This window comes from Ursus americanus, chromosome 11 (genome assembly GCF_024610735.1).
Source record: "Ursus americanus isolate L20-20 chromosome 11, mUrsAme1.1.p, whole genome shotgun sequence".
In the NCBI taxonomy this organism is placed as follows: domain Eukaryota; kingdom Metazoa; phylum Chordata; class Mammalia; order Carnivora; family Ursidae; genus Ursus; species Ursus americanus.
In genome coordinates, this window is record NC_142137.1 from 42,082,261 (window position 1) to 42,105,411 (window position 23,151).

At 35.5% G+C, this 23,151-nt stretch overlaps 1 protein-coding gene across 3 annotated transcripts in view; it reads right to left on the reverse strand.

Annotated features, from left to right (window-relative positions):
- The window catches only part of PTPRK (protein tyrosine phosphatase receptor type K), a 541,453-nt gene that overhangs the window by 202,672 nt on the left and 315,630 nt on the right, over window positions 1–23,151 (reverse strand). For all 3 annotated transcript variants that reach the window (XM_045805582.2, XM_045805583.2, XM_045805581.2), the window contains exon 7: window positions 15,221–15,514. In XM_045805582.2, the coding sequence (XP_045661538.1) occupies window positions 15,221–15,514 (294 nt within the window). The remainder of the gene's footprint in view (window positions 1–15,220; window positions 15,515–23,151) is intronic.

The following is a 23,151-nucleotide window of genomic DNA, read 5'->3' on the forward strand; positions in this document are numbered from 1 at the left end:
CTGGTGAAAAATCCTTGGAAAGTCTAGAAACTTAAGCTTGTCCTACAGAGGCTTCTGATTTAAAGGTTTAAACAACCAGACTAATTATTTTTAGCTCATTTTCAAACTCAAGTGTAGAATTTGATACAACACTGGAAAAAATAAGTTGTTATAACTCAAAGTTCTAGTAAGATATCCGCGCAACATGGTTTGTCCCGTACCAGCACTGCAAAGAATGAGCATACCAGCACTGCTGTTAATCCCTTGTACACGTGACCATCTCTTGTCATGGTGTGGGGGTCCCTGAAAGGCTCACATGCTGCAGAAGAGCACCATGAATCTTTGAGGTGAGGCACTATGAGAGCTCAGAGAGCAATACAGGAAAGAAGAGAGAAGTGAATTCAACAGGGTGCCTGGGTGGCTCAGTCGGTTAAGCATCTGCCTTCAGCTCAGGTCATGATTCCAGAGTCCTGGGATCAAGTCCCACATTGGGCTCCCTGCTCATCTGGGAGTCTGATTCTCCCCTTTCCCTCTGCTGTGTGCGCACGCTCTCTCTCTCTATATATATATATCTGTCAAATAAATAAATAAAATCTTAGGAAAAAAAAAAAAAAAGAAGTGAACTCAACAGACATCAGCCTATTTGCAAGTTTGCCCAGAATCACCTGGTAAAAACCAACACTAAACCACATTTTGATTCTACCCTTGGCATAATGCTCTGAGCTGCCCATTATGGGGAACACTTGAATTGCATCTAAGAATGTCACAATTAGATAAACTAGTCTTTATAAAACATATACTGAACAAGCTTAATGTATTTGTAAATATAAAAATGCTGTATATTTTTAAAGTTGTTTTTTTGCAAAAACATTAACAGTTGATTAATCTGGACGGTTCATGCAATAAGATACTAATGTAGATAGTATAAAATAGTATAATCCCTCCCAAAAAAGAGTATTTTTATAATTTTTTCATGTGGTTGAATAAGAAGACATACTTGAATTTCCAGTTCAAGAAAAGCATACCCATGACTCCGGACACCATGAATGAAAGTGTGATGACACCCAAATCCATATACCCTGCTCTCTACTTACCTGTAGACCCATGAACATAACTGCCTACCCAGTATCTCACTGCAAAAACTAAACATGGTGTGACTTTTCTTCTAACATTTTCCCCAAGGTTTTAACTTAAGACCTGTCACACTATACCTTATTTTCCAAGCCACAATTCACTTCCAATGTGTCACAAAATTTGACTGATTGCAGCTCTCAAATCTCTTTCAACTTTGCCTCCTCATTGGAATTCTTATCTCCACTGCTTCAGTTCAGGCACTGATCAATTTTTCCTTAGACTGAGGTAACAGCCTTCTAATCTCCCTGAAATCTCCTTTCAATCCTTTTCCTAAACCACCAATAGAGAAATATTTCTTTTTTTTAAAATTTATTTATTTATTTGAGAGATAGAGAGAGAGGAGGGGCAAAGGGACAGAGAATCCTGAAACAGACTTCCTGCTAAGCGTGGAGCCTGACATGAGGCTCGATCCCAGGACCCTGAGATCATGAACTGACCTGAAATCAAGATGCAGTCACTTAACCGACTAAGTCACCCAGGTGCCCCACTAGAGAAATATTTCTAAAATACCCCTAATTATTCTAAACATTTTAATTTTAAAAAATTCAAATTAATTATTCTTTTAAAAATCATTCCCTATAACAAAATATTTTAATGTATTAGTTAAAAAAATTAAGATGGAAAGATGGACAAATAAAAACTGGATAGATGGATTGATATGTGATATATTAAATATAGCAAAAGGTATGGGTATTTATCATATAATTCTTTTAGATTTCCTGCAAATTGTAATTTTTGAAATATCAGAGAAAAGCTATTTTTAATGAAATGGCTAATATTTATTGTGTAGTAATGTAGTAATGGCTAATATTTATTGTGCGCTTCTTATGTGCTAAGTAAGCATTTTCCATGCCTTATTTCTGGTGGTATGCAAAAATATTTAACATTTTGGCATGTTTTTGACTCTCCAAAAAATAGAGGAGGTGGTGAGGGAAAGCTCTGATTTGTTGCATTTGCCAATATCCATGCTGTAACACTCTGGCTACAGTTTTAAGCTTTCCAAGACAGAATTAGAGGAGATAAGCATTAGTGTATCATCATATATTATCTCCAACATACACATAAAATAGACATAAATAGCTGGAAGAACATAGATAATGTGCAATATATTAAAATAAGTAGAAACTTTTGATTACACATTACTTTTGTTCAAAATATAATTGGCATAATTTTAAGTTTGTATAATTTGATTTTTAATAATAATTTAACAACTGGCTGGCAAAAGTCCTAAAACTTTAACAGTCAATTCTCTGCTTTAGCATATCACTGATTATCTGACAAATATCAAACTGGGAAGGTTCAATTATTGATCATTACTTTATAGATGACAGTATGAAACATTAAAGAGATTTAAGTTACTTTCCCAATAGTAACTATTAAAGCTAGCTTTCAATCTAGATTTTACTGACTCACAAACCTTAACTCATGACTGCTAATTCTCCCAGTCTTTTGCCTGATGAAATTCTACTCATACTCCAAGGCTCTTTTGTGCTCCCAGAGAGCCTAAAAGCACCTCTATTATACCACTTATTCTAATTATGTACCTACATGCCCATCTTCTAACCTCTCCAGGCAGCTCTACATAGAAATTCACTCAGGCAGCCTGGATTTCCATCCAAGAGTTTATAACAGTGCCTGACACCTGGTAAGTACTCACTACATGTGAACTATTATGACCATGATTCCTTAGACTTTGAGAGGTTACAGATCAGAGTCTTTGTCTTAGAATACCCGACACTTAAGGCAGTGTTTGGGACATAGGAGACAGTCATGTAAAAGAAAGCAAGAAAGTGCAATAGGAATGATAGTCTTGGTTTTCTTATCAAACAGCTTTCCGATATTGAGCAAATAACTTCACTACTGTATCCAAGTACGCAGAACGGTAATAAATGCGGAAATTGGACTTGATTAATTCTCAAGTACTTTCTTACACAAAACTTCATGGCTGCATGTATGCCCTTGCAGCGACCAGTAAAGTGCACTGACGTAACACTTACAGAGTAACTAAGCAATATGTGTCAAAGATTTTTCAGCCATATAGAAGAAAGATATGTCCAAAATTCTTCCTGCAGCATGTACAACAGCCGAACACTGGAGTCCAAAACCTCAGTAATAAAAGAGTGGTTAAATACACTCTCCTACAACCACCCAATAGAATATTACGCAATCACTAAAAATGATGGTTAGAAGGTCCTATAGAATGACAAGAAATGAATTAATACGATGGCAAGTAAAATAAGCAGAATCTAAAACTGTATATGTCCTACACTTACGACTTAAAGAACAAAAACATAGGCATAGAGAAAAATAATACTGCACTGACAAAGATGACAACAGTTGTATCAACACTGTGGCATTAGAAGTGGTCTTTGAAAAAATTCTATTTGCAAAATGTTGTGAAATACTTTGTTATATATAATTTATAAAAACAATTTGGGTGTTTGAATTCTAATGAAGTCTTTACAAAATACGGGACTTGCAGGAAGGGACCTCTAAAAAAAAAAAAAAAAAAGCTTATGGATAGTTAGTGCACCCCCAGCACCTTTTTTCCCCCTAAGGAGAGTGGAGCTGGTTGTTTTAGAGAGCAGACACATTCAAATCACACACACACATATATATATTTGCTGAGTCTGAGAGCAGACACATTCATAACACACACACAGGAATATGCTGCAGAATTCACCCGAGAAGAGAAAGAGAACTGTGGAACAATGATTCTGCTTTTTAGTATTCCTCAGAAGTGTAATTTTTAAGGTAGAGTTCAAAGTGCTAAAATTGAGAAATTTTAAAAGAAAACCTAAATTAGTTCAATTAAGCTTAAAAACTATTAATTTAATTTAATGAGCCGATCTTTTCCAAAAGTAACTCGTTCATCACTAATGGAACTTAGCCTCAAAAATGAGTTTTTCCCCCAGTGGAGAGTAAGCCAGAAGTAAAGAGGAGACAGAAGTTAAAGGATTATCTGAGCCAGCTGTTAGGAAAATCAGAGAAAACCTTTGCTCCCAGTTGCTTCCAAAAACAAGCAGAGTTCTGTATTCTGATGGATTTAATGTGAGGTGGCATCATAGGGGAAAAATAAACAACCCAGTGACGTGCAACTGAAGAGAATGATGAGTGGCTTCCACATCCTGTCACTTGTTAGTAGTGGTCTATCTATGTATGATCAAGTTACCTGTTAAAAATGAAATAAATGAGAAATGTTGTCTTCTCTTCACTCGTTTATGTCTAGTTCTCCTATAGTGTCTGGTAGGGGTTCAAAATTCACTGACTAAATCATCAAGGAAAACAAAACCACTGGTCCAACCCATCAGAGAGTCTGTGTTAATAATCTGATATAGAGAGACTGCATTGATTGAAAAGGACAAACCTTCATACCCTGCAGCAGTGCTGTGCTTCATGATGGCATACAAAGGGTTCACCTCCCTGGCGAGAGAAGAGCTATTGTCATCTTCATTTTGCAGTCCTTAAATTACACAACAAGTTCCAATACACTTGTCCACGTTCACAAATTCATCAATACATCAATTTGTTTTTCAGTTACATTCGCTTTTTCCCAACAGCACTGTGCTTTAAAATGCCATTATAGAAAGGTGATAAGATGAATGAAAGCTTAAGATAATATTGTTTAGTACTGGAGAAATTAAACTTTAAAACATTTTCTTAAATTCTCTATATTGTTAAATATACTGAATGGAAAAAAAGGAGTTAAAAGTCAATGAAGTATCTAGGGGCCCCTGGGTGGCTCAGTCACTTGAGCATCTGACTCTTGTTTCCAGCAGAGGTCATGATCTCAGGGTTGTGGAACTGAGCCCCATGTTGGCCTCTGCATTCAGCATGGAGTCTGCTTCAGATGCTCTCTCCCCTGCCCTCTCTCAAATAAATAAATATTTAAAAAATAAATGAATAAAAAATCTATGAAGTATCTAATTAAAACTTTTCGAAGACTACTGCCATTTATATTTCAATACCAGATAGCCATTCCTTTATTCACCTGTAAGGTCTACCGTAGAGAAGAAAAACTTCTAGAAAACCCAAATATTATGATTTTCAATAAATGTTACCCTGAGTATTGAGCAAGTACATTAGGTGCTCTAGACTTAAAGGAATACCTAATAATTGGTACAGAAATTAATTACTGTTAAAAGGGGAGCCTACTATATATAGTGTTTTGATAATAAATTATTACAGACGCACATACAACAATAGTACAAAATGTATGATGTGTGTAAATTTTGAGGGGGGGGATATAACATGACTGAATACAGTACCTACTTAGAAATAAGGTAACAGGTAAAAATAAACTTTTTTCCTGAATGATTATTATTCTTTTTTTTTTTTTTAAGATTTTATTTATTTATTTGACAGAGATAGAGACAGCCAGCGAGAGAGGGAACACAAGCAGGGGGAGTGGGAGAGGAAGAAGCAGGCTCATAGTGGAGGAGCCTGATGTGGGGCTCGATCCCGGAATGCCGGGATCACGCCCTGAGCCGAAGGCAGGCGCTTAACCGCTGTGCCACCCAGGCGCCCCAAGAATGATTATTATTCTTTATTGTGAAGGACTATGTGGAGGTGGGAAACAGCAACAAGTTAGAGAATGACACATGAGTTATTTAAACTCAAACTTTACCCATATGATTTGGCTAAGACAATTAAAATGGACATCACTCAATGATTTCTGGGCCATACCATACGTAATGACAGCTGAATTTGCACAGATCTTGCTTAGGGTGACATGAAAGTCATGAATTTCTGCCCTTTGAAGTTCATTTTTTATTGGGTTCACAAAGTGTAATATAACTTACAACACTGGAGATTAGAATTCACTCATTATCTCTTTCCTATGAATATGCTTTTTTGCCTCTGCAGTTTATATACAGACTGGCAGAGAGAACAGAGCACAGAAGAGTGTCACTACAGCAATTATTGGCTATAATAAGGCCATATCTTGTAGGAAGATAGTGAAGACCAGGAAGTGAGATTCTATGATGACCCCATCTTCAGATTTAGTTAAGAGTCAAGTTAAATGATGAAAATAACGAGATACATCTTTATAAAGTCTTTTTTTTTTTCTATTCAAGAAACTGTACAAAGTGACTAATGATCTCCAAAAACACTAATTATAACTAGATGAGTCTGGATAAGTGAGTTCCAAAATAATCATGAAGGCCAGACCCCTCCTCACCAACCCTGCCCAAGAAAATGTGACTGCATGTTTGGTTGGTTGGTTGGTTTTTTTAGGCCAGAACCTGATTTAAGAGTTTTCTTCCTTATTCCAAAGCAAAGAAAATAAATTATAATTCAAATAAGGAAGGAAACAGGGAGTGATAATTAGAAGTGGAGGTAGGTTCTCTGTGTAAAAAGGAATAATATCAAGGACAAGTCTGTGCCTCAGTGTGACCATCTAAGAGAGGTCTGAAGCTTACAGGCTGAGCTCTGGAACCCATCTTCATAATTAACATACCCCTTAGTGTTTATCTGGATCCATAGCTTTTTAATTCTATCTAGGTCATATTCTTCTCCAGACACTCTTGTGTTATTATCATTTAAGTCATTATTAATATATCATTTTATTTTTATTTCTACTCCCCGATATCAAAAAAAGACCTAGGGTTGGAGGGGAAATCCAGGGCATTGAATGGGATTGATGCTGTTATTTAAATCATTTCCACCTGTCAGCTTTATTGTAGTATGAAAAATTCAATAAAAACAAATGAAGCCAATAAAAAGAGTACTTAATGATACCGTTAACAGACCCGGCATGTGGTAAAGTACTATGGATAAATAAAAAGTGTCATTTTCAGTGGTTACCAAATGCTTTCTAGCAACAAAGTAAGTCAGAAGAAGACAATTTTAAGCAGAAAGCAACACAACTCTATTTAGTTAATTATACAGCTACTAATCATTTACCCTATAAGGAAATGTGCCATGAACTGTATGTATGGTTAACTGTACATCCCATGCACGAGGTGAAAAACAAAAGAGGTAGTAGGAAAGATGATTTCCTATTTGTTCAACTTTCATGACCCTTATGCTGGGAGTTCCTAGCATTATAGACCATTGGAAGAGTTCACAAAAATGACTATATTCTAAATCTCTCTCTCTTTCTCTCCCTCCGTCTCTCTATGGAAATTTTGAATATATATGCCCCATGGAAATTTACAATAACATTTCTATAATCCATGGGCCACAGATAATTCAAAGCAACCAAACAAATTACTTTGATGATTTAAATCAGGGTGTGACTTATATTTTCCATCTAATACCTCCATCTGTGCATATACTTTCCTATGTGTTGATAGAAAGGAAAGAGAGAAGGCAAATCACCCATATGGTGACTATTGGCTGTACACTGTTTTATGCATTATTCCACAGTTAAGGAATTAGGGATAATGTTACAGGTTCATTCATCACAAGTGTTAATTCAGCTCTGTTCAGAAAAGAAAGGTTGATACTGTTTTCAAACATATTGCTTAGAAAAAAGTATTTTCCAATCGGAAATTATCCCCCTCAACCCTGGATTTCCAAAGTACTTTGTATTTCTATTATACCACTTATTACATTCTTCTTATTATTGTGGTTCTAACACTAGATTGTCAGTTCCTTAAGAGCAGGAATCCTGTCTTATGAATGCTGTAACTTCTGTAGTCTTAAGTGCTGCAATGTATACAACTTTGACCCTCAATAAAATTTATGAAATAAATGAATACTCCATCAACTACACAGTAGCTCTTGAATTTCTCTGTAATCTTTCATAATTTTCTCCTCTAAAATAATGTGTTATGTCATGGAAATTGCATGCATATTAATAACATTGGACAACGAACTTATCTGAAAAAGAAAAATGAGTCAAACAATAAAGTTAAATCACCTATAAAATGTCTTTAAACTCCCTTTAATAAAAGGAACTTTCTTGATTATTAAGAATGACAATATTATCCAGGAATTTATAGATATCCTCTTTCTGATCTAAGATGAGAGAGACAGTCTGTAGAGAAAATGATAGCCAGGGTTATTTTTTATTATTATTACTATAAGCATGTTTTCGTGGTCTCTCTGCCTCCAGTCTTTCCGTCGCTCTAACTCATCTTCCACAGAAATGGAATAATCTTCCTGAAAGCGAATCTAAGAATGTTAGTCTGCTTCTTAAAAACAACAGGAGAGCAGTCTGGATTATCTTAGACCTGGCCACATGCCACCTGCAGGCTCGGTTCTAAACACAGCCCAGAGTTACCCGAAGCGCTACCTTATTTTCAGAACCCAAAACACATCAACAATATTTACGACTGGGTTAAACATAGGTTTCCTCTGTTTTTAACTCTATTTTCTGATATTTTTCTGCCTTAAAAATGCAAAGTCAATTTTTAAGATCCATCTTTTATGCTTTAAAGCCATCCTTTCTTGGTGACAGCTTCTCTTAAACACTCCCTTGAAAAAGAACAGCTTCTTCTCCTAAATTCCTATCACTCTGCATTTCACTCTGTGTTTATAGGTCTGTCCCTCGAGACTACAAGGGGCTTAAATGCAAGACATTGTTGGTATAACTTTGAAGACCTAGTACTTAACCCAGTGCTATTAAAAAAGAAAGAAGCCAATAAAAGTTTTCCTGAATAAATAAATGTCTTTCCAACTGAAATACCCTCTACAAAATCTGAAAAGCAAAATCAAATTATTATGTGCTAAAAAGAAAGAAATCTAAAAAAGGATTTTAGGCAAGATATAACAAGTGTTGGTGAAGATATGGAGAAAAGGGAACACTTGTGTCTGTTGGTGAGAATGTAAATTGGTGCAGCCACTATGGGGAAACAGTACAGAAGTTCCTCAAAAAGTTAAAATAGAACTGCTATATGATCCAGCAATTCCACTTCTGCATATTTATCCAAAGAAAATAAAACCCACTAATTCAAAAATACATGGGCACCCTAATGTTCACTACTATTATTTACAGTAGCCAGGATATGGAAACAACCCAAGTGTCTACTGATGGATAAATGGATAAAGAAATTGTGTGTATACACACACACACACACACACACACACACACACACACACTACTCAGCCAAAAAAGAATGAAATTTTGCCTTTCACAACAAAGACAGAACTTGAGGGTATTATGCTAAGTGAAATAAGTCAGACAGAGAAAACAAATACCATACAATTTCACTTATATGTGGAATCTAAAAATCAAATCAAATGAACAAAGCAAAACTCATAAATACAGAAAACAGACTGAAGGTTGTCAGAGGGGAGGTGGGTAAGAGGGTGGGCAAAATGGGTGAAGGGGATCAGCAAGTACAAACTTATAGTTATGAAATAAATAAATCATGAGTATGTAATGTACAGGTTGGTGACTATAGTAAATAATATTGTACTACATATTCGAAAGTTGCTAAGAAAATGGAAGAATCATTTTCCATTACTTTTCTTATGGCTTTTTATCTTTAGGTTTTTTTTTTTACTTCAACATTAATAGCATTGCCCTTTGAAATTCTTGTTCGAAAACAAAGAAGCTGTATAAATATCATATATAAGAAATTAGTACACTTTTAAAAAATTAAAATAAGCATTAATTACAAACCTTCAATTTAAATCAAATAGTATATCATTCTTACGCTGCTAAACTGTACAAATTCTTTTAAGAGTTGTTTGTTTTAACCTCAAGGCTGAGTTTCAATGATAACTAGTCTTTGTGATTGATAACTATCTTAGACCACAGCAAAAATCAATATACGGCTCCATTTTGCTGATGAAGCTGTAGCCAAAAGGCCAAAATTTAATTCCTCACCTTGTAGTTTCCTGAATATGCCTGAGTATTGATTTGTTTGTATTGTTTTGTTTTGCACTGTGGATTTCTAAGAGAAAAAAATGCATTTTTGGTAAATGTTTACCTTTAAAATAACACACTCTCATTGTCAATGCTTCATAGATCTACATGTTTCACTAAAACTTGCCAAGAGCATTGAACTTCAATGTAAAAGTAAAGAGTAGTTTTCCCAACTGTGTAAATATATTACGCTCTGGACACCCTGAACTCTTGACCTTCCCTATGATGCTGCTAAAATGTCAGTTAATCATAAAACAGTCCCACAATGGGTTACCCAGAAGCAGGAGGCAATTTAAAAGAGCAATTTTAACATGCAATTGCTAAAGCATGCAATGAAGACAATTTCTGATGATGGTATATTTTATTTCCATTTAATAAGAGAAAAAGAAACTGTATTTTCTTAGCTTCTACACCAGATGGTATACCCAGAGGAAATTGACACAGAGAAAAAACAAGCATACTTTCTTGGATTGTTCAATGGAGTTTTTGAATTACTTCCCATTTAAAACAACTTCACATTTCTACCTTTTTTTAAAATTCATAAAATGCCTGAAGAGGCATTATATGAACAATAGCATGGGTCAGGCTGCAAGCTAACAGTGCAATAATCATACCCCTCAGGTGCACAGGGAAGCGTGAGGCAAGCGTAGGAGGCCACAGCCACCAGAGGCTGTAATTACCACCTCTTCAACCTTGAGAGACCCGGAAGCAGGTAATGCACTCACCAAATGATTTAAATGTACTTTAGAAAGAAAACAACAACAAAAAAAAACAAAAAACAAACAAAAAAAAAATAGCTTTGGCAATTAGGCAGGACATTTTCAGAAAAGGATAAAATAAAACAATGTTTAAAACATTTAAAACACAGCATATATTTGAGTGTTAAGCACGCTAATCAATTGTACTTTAAATAAAAGTGAAGTGCCAAGCATTAAACTATGTTTCTCAGGGAATAAGTGAGCCATACAGATACTATTTTGTAAAAATATGCATCCCTCCCAGATTTTACCTGTTATACTTTCATTTAGGCATGCATTATTCTTCTGAAAAGGTGGGGGGGGAATCACCCATAGTAGGAGAAAGGGAAAAGAATTCAGGCTTTTCAAGCACTAGAAAATGTGTTTTGAGTCCCAGTTGCCCAGTTGTCTGACATTAGATAAGTCATTGTTTCATTTTGTTTTGAGTGAGTCTTGGATTCACCAGCTATAAAATTGGGAAAGTAATATATCTACCTCATAGGTGTGAAGATAAAGTATCACGATAGACACTTTATATGCTGATTATAAAGCAAAAATAACCAATACTTCACTATGAAAATCTACATTTCCATTTTAAAATATAAAATTTACTCATTAATCCCTACAAATAAAACCATTCGATTAACTTACTGTAAAATTATTTATTGACAGATTTCTGCAAAGAAAATAAAATTTACTAGTGCCAGAAATAAAATTTCAAGGCTTAAATACATTAAAAGAGGATATTTAACATAGTAAAGAGTAACGAATTCACTCTCTGATTGGTACTCAGTAGTCAGACAATGTTCCTCTGTGATACACCAAAACAAAATAAGAATTTCTAAGAGGCAGAAAATAATCCTCAGTCCTTTGTGATTTTACAAGAAATTCATGTGAAATTTGTATCAGACACAAAGACATAGCTGAGAAGTTCTTACACTTATTTTTAAGGCTTCCTGATTGTCAACATGCAGGGTGTATTAAAATAGCTATGTCAAAATAATCAGCATTTATTCAACCATATGATATAACACTACAACTACAGTATGGCATTCTCCTAGCCTCAATTAAAATGGAATGTAGATAGAACCAGTATTCAGAGCTTGCACAAATTAAGAGAATGAAATGGGAACTTTTCCAAAGGTTACTTTTGGGGTTTCAAAGGAATCATTTCCCCAGCTTGTGAAAAAGTTTTAGGCCTCTGAAATCATTACTAAATAACAGCTACTAGCACAGTGAGCCTAAGTTGTGTTCTATTTTGTGTTACAGAATACCAGGCTGAGGCCAGTGGAGGTGCTGGTTAAGGCTGATAGATCTTAAGTTTGGAGAAAGGAGTATGGATCTTGAAGAAGGGAAGGAGACGGACATCATACTTTCACCATCAATACCGACCCTGTATTTAGACGTACAATATTTATCAATTATATCTAATTCTGCTTTTCAGACATTGTTTAAAAATTAATACAATATATATTTCCATAAGCTTTCCCTCTTTTTCTAATAATAGAGCAAGATTAGTAGACATTCCTTTTTTTATATAATAATATTTTTTATTATGTTAGTCACCATACAGTACATCCCTAGTGTTTGATGTAAAGTTCCATGATTCATTACTTGCGTATAACACCCAGTGCACCATGCAATACGTGCCAGCAGACATTCCTAACAAAACAGTAACCAGTTTCACTCAAATCCACAATGTACTTGAAAATCTAGGCACTTCTCTTAACCATAAAAATATGCACCAAACACATCTTCTGAGGACACTTATAAATGAATAAACATATGTAACAAAGACTCAACACATGTGAAAGATAGTTTTAAAAACAAACTTTCTACAGTCGGAAGTAAAACTATAAGTGTCAGTGAGCCTGACACCGTTTTATGCCACAAAGCCCACAAATTAAATGTTTCTCAAATAAAGAATTAGAAAAAAAGAGCACTATAATTCCAAAATGTCAAGACATTTATAAATTTGAAAGCAACTATGAGTGTAAGTTATTTTTACTCTATCCCCTCCCACATAGAGAAGGTTATTCTCAAAATAAAATACCTCAAAGAACTCTATAGTCATATTTTTACTTATTGCAGTCAATATGCATTCTCAACATAAGCATTCAATAGGGATGAATCAATGCTCATTAACATGCTGTTTTCATCCACTTAATACAGCATAACTAGCTTTAAAACACAATCTCATATACTGCAGTCTCCATTGGCTTGCACGCCAATGACCAATTTCAAGTAATTTCTGGTTAAACAAAAATCACATATAAACAATATATTGTGTGGTAGAGCTAAATTGTAATGGTCTTCTTTGATGAAACCCTTTAAAAAATAAGAAAACAGATGAGATATTTAAAAGAAAGAAATCTGGGCACAGAAGTCAAAAAGAAGTTATCAGCAAGAGCCAAATTATGGAAAGAGCCCAAATGTCCATCGACTGATGAATGGATAAAGAAGATGTGGTATATACAATGGAATATTACTCAGCAGTAAAAAAGAACGAAATCTTGCTATTTGCAATGACATGGATGGAGTTAGAGAGTATTTTCCTAAGCAAAATAAGTCAGAGAAAGACAAATACCATATGATTTCACTCATATGTGGAATTTAAGAAACAAAACAAATGAACATGGCGGGAAGAAAAAAGAGAGGCAAACGAAGAGACAGACTCTCAACTATAGAGAACAAATGAGGGTTACCAGAGGGAGGTGGGTGGGAGGACGGGTGAAATAATGATGGGGATGAAGGAGGACACTTGCAATGAGCACTGGGTGCTGTTTTTAAGTGATGAATTACTAAATTCTACACCTGAAACTAATATTGCACTGTATGTTAACTTGCTGGAACTAAGAAAAAAAGAAAGAAAGAAAAAAAAAAACTTGGGGGGGGGGAGAAGTCAAAAAGAAGACCACTGGAATAGTAAATTACCGTTCATTATTTTAATTGCATATACCTTATAAAGATTAAATGTAGAAGAAAAGGAGTTTTATTAGAAAACATGTGTAGGCAATATCCTCAGTAAAATGAACTCCATTGTTCATCATTTTATGTTAACACGGGATATTTAATTTTGGAAGACAGTGTGAGCTATTTCTCAATTTCCACAATGTCTCCTCTTCAAATTATTTCTCTGACTAGCTGAGGTTGTGGAGTCCACTTGCCCCTCCCTCAGAAAAGTCACCTACTACAATCAGAATAATCTGTCACATACCTAGAATGAAAAGACTAAGCTGCACAGAAAATTTAAACAGCAAATTGTGTTAGGCTGAGCCATGGAGACTTAACCAATGTCTTCTAGGTCAAGCTGCCCACCAACCACAGAATCAACGTACAATACCAAACAGCAAATTAGTAAACTTTCTGTTCTCTAAATCTAACAACTGAGCAGTTACACTCCCTGTTAGTGAGCATCGTTCAATATGTAAAAATGTATATGCAAACATAGTATATTAAATGAGCTGGAATTTACAATATTTAAAGATGGCGGTATATCAGGTAATTTCATGGGGTTTGCTTTGATTTTAGATCAGTTCTCTTGGTGAGTAGCCCCGGAATATTGTAAAAATAAAAATATGATAAACGCCAAACACACGTTCAAGAAACAAAAGACATTGTATAGACATTTGCATTTTCATAGATCCCTACAGTCTTAGTTTTCAATTTTCAGAACCTAAATCATTAATTGTTCAGGAGCCACAGATCCATGCACTAACTCTGCAGGTGTTTCAACATAATGCTTGATGGTTAAAAAAATGGCTCTTTCAACTAAACTAAAAATTAAACTACTTTCAATAATAAACAATACACTAAAAAATTCACTCTCATAACTGAGACAATTAAACTTTTCGGTGGCTTTTAATAAATAGCTAACAATTTCTCCCATTATAATAACATGGTATAATTAGGAACTAGGATATATACTTATATATTACTTTTTATTTCACTTTTCATCCTTTCTTTGTGTTTCGTCCATATGCTATTATTTTCATCACTTTGTTTCAGGCACGGGGCAGGGGGTCAATTAACAAGCCTCCGGATAGTGTACAGCTAGGTGTCCAGCTGCTGGGTTAATCCTCAACAACAGGTTTTCTGAGTAGAAGAGTCATCTCACCATGGCCTGGTTCAGAGGAATGTTTGAATCTATATTATCTGCACTGCCCATAACAAAATTACCAAGCGAGACAATCTCCACGTAGCCGAAAGTTACTCAGCATTTGCTGGAATTGCCAAAGTCTTCTCTCTCAATGGTAGGAGTACCTTCACCAGCATCTGTCAGAGATTTCGGACTGAATACAGGCAAGCTGAGCAAAATTGCCGCACAAGAAAAGATTATGAATTCATTGTAATACTGAATAATAACAGAAACACACTGCTCTTAAGTCAGTCCAATTACGACACAAAGCTACAATTTACCGAATTCAATGGAACTCTTAGTGTGACTACATCATGTGCAAAATAATTAGAACACTTCATAGTGCATGTATATTATATGTCTAATGCTTGATCCCGTCACGAGGCAGAGTGGCCCGCTATTCAGTCTTACCTGCACATTTGGTTCTGGTAATTAGTGGAGGTCCTGGGAGCCCCGTTCCACCTTCACCAGGTCTTGTAAGCAGAACTCGGATCTCATATTCAGTATCTGGGTCCAAATGCCATAATTTATAAGTTGGAGCATTGACTGCATGTGTTTCTGTCCAGGATCCTGAGGTCATCCGGTACTCCACTTCTTTCAGAATAATGGGACCATCGCCAATGATGGAGTTGGCATTTAGCTGAATCAGCAAATACGTAGGCCCAACGCCAAGCAGCTGGGGAGGAGCAATGGGTCTTGGTGGCTCTAGGAGAGATGAAGGTGCAATCTAATTAGTTAAAAATCCAAAAGACTAAAATACATAGATAGATTGATGTCTCTCAAAGCTGAAAGGCTTAATGAATAATTTACTTAGGAGTACATAACAAATACTTAGGGAAACCAGAACATGAGTCATCTGGTAACTGTACTTTTAAAGAGCAAATACTTACACCGATGGGATAGGACCCTTTTTACCACAAGTTTTCTTTTATTAAAAACACGCCTCTCCAGGAGATAAACTTGTGCAGGCACAGTAACCAAGGGAAATAAAGGGAAAATCTTTAATGATGGATAGCTCCGATTAGCTACTAACACAGTACAGTTCATCTTAGACATTCTTCAGGTCCTAACCTCTACAAATCTCCAAATTAACGAATACTGTTATAACTCCTTATTTCATTCATGAAATATGGCACAGCAGTGGTTTTGGTTTTGCTTTGTTCTTCATTTCTGCAGAGTTCCTGCAGATGAGATAAAGAGGAAGGAACAGCAAAGCTGAACTTAGAAGCTGAAGCCAAGTGCTGACTTGTTTCTACACACCTACCACAGAATGTAAGAAAGTGAAATTTACACCGAGGCAAAATCACAAGTCACTACATATCACTAGCCTTTGGTAGTAGCATGTGATAAGGCAATGAATCAAACATTAAACTCAAATGTCAAAGGTACACTACAATTTAATTTTGGACAGCTTAGATATTTGCTTGAAAGAAACTTTGGCAAACATTATTGGAATGTTTGTATAGAAACGATGAAAGATGAATTAGCGCCCCCCCCTTTTTTCTTCATTTAAAACAGTGATACGGCTGAATTTGATACTAGACTTTATAAAAGACTCCACTGCTCTAGCTCGGTCCACAGGGAATCCTATGTCATGAAGATGCTCTAATCAGTACATTCTGATCAGATTCTTCTTTGAATCTCTTGAACAACACTTCTCAGGGAAGCCAAAAGACTTAAGAGAAAGTGTTAATCTTAACAAAATGGTAACTGCCCAAATATTATTTTAAAGGTTTGTGCACTCATATGTAGAATTTAAAAAAACAAAACAGATGGGAAGGGGGGGAAAAGAGAGGGATGCAAACCATAAGACACTCAACTATAGAGAACAAACTGAGGATTGCTGGAGGGGAAGGAGGCGGGGGATGGGCTAGTGCGTGATGGGCATTAAGGAGGGCACTTGTGATGAGCGCTAGGTGTTATATGTAAGTGATGAATCACTAAATTCTACTCCTGAAACCAAGATTACACCATATGTTAACTAACTAGAATTTAAATAAAAACCTGAAACAAAAAAAATAGGGGCAACGGTTGGCAAGGTAAGAAACATATGGTAACTTTCTGTATTTTCTGTTAAATTTTCATATAAACCTAAAATCTAAGAAATAGAGTCAATTATTTTTAAAAAAGGCGTGTGTGTGTGTGTGTGTGTGTGTGTGTGTGTGTGTGTGAAGAGTTAAAGCAAATTATACGAAGGGAAGTTATTTTTTTAAGATTTTATTTTTAAGAAATCTCTAAACCCAATGTGGGGCTCAAACTCACAACCCTAAGATCAAGAGTTGCACGCTCCACCAACTGAGCCAGCCAGGTGCCCCGAAGAAGAAAAGCTATTAAATGCAACTACAATTGCTTCCTCCTTCCCCTCAGTAGGGGTGGACTGGAGAAGATGCAGATAGAAGGAAGTTATGAAAAGACAGCCAGTATCTTTCAAACTGGATTTTCTATTTTAATGGCAACACATGCTTAGAATAATACACAATGCAAAAAAACAAACAAAAACAACAAAAACAACCCTCATAGGCAGGTTTTACCTTCTGGTACAGGTTTAAATGAAGCAAGGGTTTTCAGCTGTAGCCCACGATTTGCTTTTAAACCTTAAGAGTATAAAAAAGTATAGTTCCCATTTTATGAACCCCTGAGTTACAAACATCCCTAACATAAGGAATAAGTTGAAAGAAACTTCGGCAAACATTACTATAATGTTATTATCATAATGTTAGATCTCTACGCAAACTAAAGTATCTCCAGATAGATCTCTATGCATACTAAAGTCATTTTCAATAATGTTCCTCTACAACTCTTTTGACAAATATTTACTGAGAACTACTAATTGCTAGTCTGTTCTATACATTGGTTATTCACATACTATGGCAACGGAGACATAGTAACAATAAATCAACAAATTCATTATTTTAAAATGAGAGTTATGTAGAAAATAGATACAATGATACTGTAATAGCATTGTATGGTGAGCAGAGCGACACCTGGGGTGAACATAGCATAAGGTGTCCTATAGACTTGTGGAATCACTACTTTGTACACCTGAAACTAACGTACATTGTGCTTCAAATATGCTCAAATAAAAATTAAAATTGAAAAAATAACAACATGGGTGGAAATGTCTACTGAGTAACACCAATTTTCTTTTTTTCTACCCAAAACTATTTGAGGCATACTAAGTTCATCCCATCAGTAACCATAGCTCATTACGATAATGGCTTTCAAACTCCTTAGCAGAATCACAGGAGCTTGTGCCTCAGGATGTGCATGTTTAAAGTGAAAATAAAACCAAGATTGTATAAGATAATGTATGTATTATATGAAATTTACATGTAGAATTATTTCTATTGCTATGGAAAAGTAGTTCTTAACACCTGATTTACAAACTTCACAATATCTGTTCTTCATGGTTTAAAAATTGTTTGAACGATATAGAGTCAAAATTGTGTAGAGGGCGAACTATTTCAATTTTCACAACTGACTTCAATTGAGAAGTTACTCACAAAATAAAAAGTTTAAATGAAACCAAAATAGTTCAGTATTTTCATTAATCTGCTAAAGAAAGACAAAGCTAGACATTTCATATAATGAAATTTTACCAATTAAACTAATGACTTTTGTATTTCAAGTTTACAAAAGTCTTAGACAGAAAGAGAAAGTTGATAAACTTTCTAAACCTTGAACTAAAATGAAACTGAATAGAGAAATGAGCATAATAGAAGAAATGCAAATATCTTCCCAGACTATCTCAATGTTACACATATTTTAAGAAGCAGTCTGTACTTTGCAAATAAACGGAGCTGCCTCATATGTGCAATGTTTGTTTTCGTTCCAGATGGCTCATATACTGACTAATTTAAGCTGTAAATGAAGCTAAATCCACAGCTTACTAGGGTTCTAACCCAAAGCCGCAATGCCTCACGTATATCACAGAGGCACAACCGTCTGAAGAGGTCTCATATTTAACATGATGGAGTGATTTGTCAAATTATGAATAACAAACCTTGGTTAATCTATAAATTTATGAGTATTCTGAAACCTGAACTAGTAACTGTATTTTGAATGATAAATGTCATCCACCAAAACTCTGCACACCATTGCTGTGGAAAATAAGAAGCAAACAGAGGAGGAAGAGGAGAGCGGAAGGGAGAGAAACGAGAGGGAAAAAGCGACACCACCACATATTATTAGAAACAAGTGAAAAAAGTAAAGCATAATATTTCTTCTTTATTTCTATCTTTATGGAATTGACATGTAAAAGAAAATGAAATTTGAAGTCAAGAGATTCTAGGTTCACGAAATGCACACACGAATAGCTGGGTAAATGTGAACGTGTTATTTAACTTCTTGACATTACAATTACTTCGTTGGTAAACCTGGCATTATTTCAAGAATTGTTAAAGACTTCACATTTCTAAATGTGTCAACAAGCCCCATATTGGCTGTTATTTTGCTTTGTTTTTCCAGAGAGCATATAAATGTTAAAACCAAAAATTAATATTCATTACTAGTGTTTTGTGTACATGAAGAAATGACTTTGATATGATCAGGTGCTTAGCCTGAAGAAGGGTAATATTCACCCTGATCAGTTTTATATCTCCCTTGCTATGGTCAAACTAACAAAGGGGTAGTCCAGTCATCAAAACAGTACCTCAAATTTGGAACTGTGACAATGTTCAGAGAGACTTAGAAGCATACACCTTTTTTTTTTTTTTTAAGATTTTATTTATTTATTCGACAGAGATAGAGACAGCCAGCGAGAGAGGGAACACAGCAGGGGCAGTGGGAGAGGAAGAAGCAGGCTCATAGCAGAGGAGCCTGATGTGGGGCTCGATCCCATAACGCCGGGATCACGCCCTGAGCCGAAGGCAGACGCCTAACCGCTGTGCCACCCAGGCGCCCCTAGAAGCATACACCTTGATTAACAGCATGACTAGAAGTGAAATCTAGCATTAAAGAGACTAATATACCACTACATATTAAACTTTTTATGTTGGAAGTAAAGAGTAGCCTCGTATTAGCATATGTATTTTGTTTTTAGGCCCTTGAGAACAAGGAGGCTTATTTATAAAATCTCTATTCATTTCAATAAATTATGCATGAATTTTAATCAGCTAGCAAATGAACAAGTAATTGTTCTGCAGCAATATTAATATTCTTCATAACTTAATACACTATCAGACCCAGAGGTGTGGTGCGAATAAATCCCAGTTGTACAGTAGGTATCAGCTGAAGCTGAAATACAGGATAAACTTTGCTGATGCTACCAATTAACTTTCAATTAATGACTTACACTCATTATTCTAGATCTAAACCTATTATACAATTGTAATTGTACATTCAAATTGTTTTATTTATTTTATTTCAGATAATTTCAAAAAGTACCTTGAAATCAAAATAAGTCATTATGAAACTATATTCTCATCCAATTATTTCTATTGCAACACTATTTTACAAACATATGTGTCACTTATTAACATTCGGTTAATTCATAAAATGCAAAATCAGAACTAGAAGCCACAAGGCCAGGAAAAAAGTCAGTTAATGAAGTAAACATCAGGGCAAATGGCACTTCTACATTCATCTTTCCAAATAAATAAATCAAATACCTCTCAGCCCTATCACCTTCCAAACTGTTTTATTTACTTATCAAAGAAGCCTTGACTAAAAGTTTCTCAAGATTAGCACTCTCACCATAAAAGCACACAATGGCACTGCACTTGTCCCTTACGGCCACTGTAACAAATGACCACTACCTGGATGGCTTAAAACAACAGACATTTAGGGGGGCGCCTGGGTGGCGCAGGCGTTAAGCGTCTGCCTTCGGCTCAGGGCGTGATCCCGGCGTTCTGGGATCGAGCCCCACGTCAGGCTCTTCTGCTGGGAGCCTGCTTCTTCCTCTCCCCCTCCCCCTGCTTGTGTACCCTCTCTCGCTGGCTGTCTCTCTTTGTCAAATAAATAAATAAAATCTTTAAAAAAAACAAACAAAAAACAAACAAACAAAAAAAAAACAACAGACATTTATTCTCTCACGGTCCTGGAGGTCAGATATTCAAAATCAGCATTGCTGGGCTGAAATCAAGGTGGCACCAGCCCATACTTCCTCCAAGTGACTCGGAAAGAATGAGTTTCTTCCCTTTTCCAACATGTGCTGGCTGTGGGTATTCATTCCTTGGCTTGTGGCCACATCACTCCAATCTCATTGTTCACACTGCCTTCTCTTCTTCTCCCAGTTGTCACATCTCCCTCGACCTCCTACTTAAGGCCACCTGTGATTGCACTTAGGGTCCACACTGACAACCCAAGCTCTCCCCATATCAAGACCCCTAACTTAATCACATCCTCAAAGACCATTTTTCTGGATAAAGCAACAGTCATGGGTTCCAAGGATGAGGATTTGTGATCTTGGGGCCATTTATCAGTCCACCACAGACACGTACTATGATCTCATCCTTCTTCCTGGGACATATCTCAGCTCTATCTTTTCTCCAGTTGTTTAGAAGGCCATGAGCTGAAATACTTCTCCTAGGAAAGTTTCATAGTTAGGTTCTGAGCAGTGGGAATTATAGAGAGTAAACAATTTACAGTCTTTTTTCATTATTTATGTTTTTAAAGAAATAAAAATAAAGATGAACATTATTACTTCAAATGGCAATAGGAGTGAATGTTCCCTTACCATATCTAAATTCCTGTAAAAATCAATTTTAGACTGTTTGCCTTGGAGATAGATATTTTATTTACTAAGATTAATCTTCTTAAATGAATGGATCACTTCAAAATCAATGTTATTCTATTTCTTTATCATTCCCCCTCTTCAAAATTCTGATCCAGTTCCAGTTAAAAAAGAAAATTCACTAGTTCATCCTTCATGTTTAATTTTCTTCCTCATCACCTATTAAAATGCTGAAGTAAAGGGGGAAAGACAGTAGAGACTGTGAGTAGGAAGAATGACATCAGTGCATCAAGTAATTCAAGCATTTATTTATCAGCTACCCTATCATAATTTTAAATCATTTCAAATTATACCCCAAAATGATAACAGCGTAATTTAATGGTACTTAAGTGCTTCAAGAAACTTGAAATAGTTAACACTGATAAATAAGAAGATGACCTTTCTTCCTATAAGAAATGGAAAGCAAGGTATGGATAATTAGAAGTATCTTCTTTGGGCATTTAATATCATATGTATGATGACATAATTTGTTTAATTTTTCCTTGGATGTTGAAACACAAAGCACACATCTGACAATTTTCAGATTCATGTAATAAGGTTTCTTCAGAACCCACACTTTATGAACTGTAATGCAGATATATTTATGAGAAGAGTAATATTCTTTCATGATTTTCCCTCTGACTTCTCTAATACTTCATTCAGATTTCCAGTCCTAATAAATTCCTAAAGGAGCCAAACACCTCTCCATTCAATCTTCTGGCTAGTATCTCATATTTTTTGCTCATATCAATGATGTAATTAGTAAATTATCTTTCAGAAAAATTACTATTTTAATTAAGTTTATCATTTGTGCATTGATAGAAAATAATCTTAAAATTTAATATATTAAAGTCCCTTTTTAAATCCAACAATCCAATTGATGGATACTTTTTCCAAGTTATATCATTCAGATGGCTCCTAAGCTTGACCTAGTCAAAAAAAGTTAATACTAAGACATCATACAGTTTGGATGTTGTTAAACCTGAGGTTCCCATGCCAGCACCTAGACTAAGTATCAATCAAGAGGAACTATTGTCATCTATTATCATCTCTCTGAAAATTAGATGTCAGTGTATACCTTCGGTAGACTAAGGAAAGAGTGTGCACCCATTGCCCACACTCACAATATTTCACATACAAAAAAACTTCTGAGAACCATGAAATAAATATACATGATTTCTGTTAAGTATGTAGAAATACTTAAAATGAGAAAAAAAATTTGATTGAATAGCAAAGCTCTCATTTAGTGACATATATGTTTGTTTATACTATGTATTTTTTAAAAGATTTATTTATTTATTTTAGGGGGAGGGAGAGAGAGACCATGGTGGGGAGGGGCAGAGGGAGAAAGAAACTCAAGCCGACTTCGCACCAAGTGTGAAGCCCCATGACCTGGAGATCACGACCTGAGCTAAAACCAAGAGTCGGTCCTGAGCTGAAACCAAGAGTCTGTCACCCAAGGACTGCAGGCGCTCCTATTCTATGTATTTTTTATCACGGATAATTATGTAAAGCTAGACAAGAGTTTCTTCATTCCCTCCCAGTGGCTCTTCCTTAAAGGCAGTTGTTCAAATGATTGAAGAGTGCTAATGGCTTTGAGTGGGCTGAGAAAAGATTACTTAAGATTATG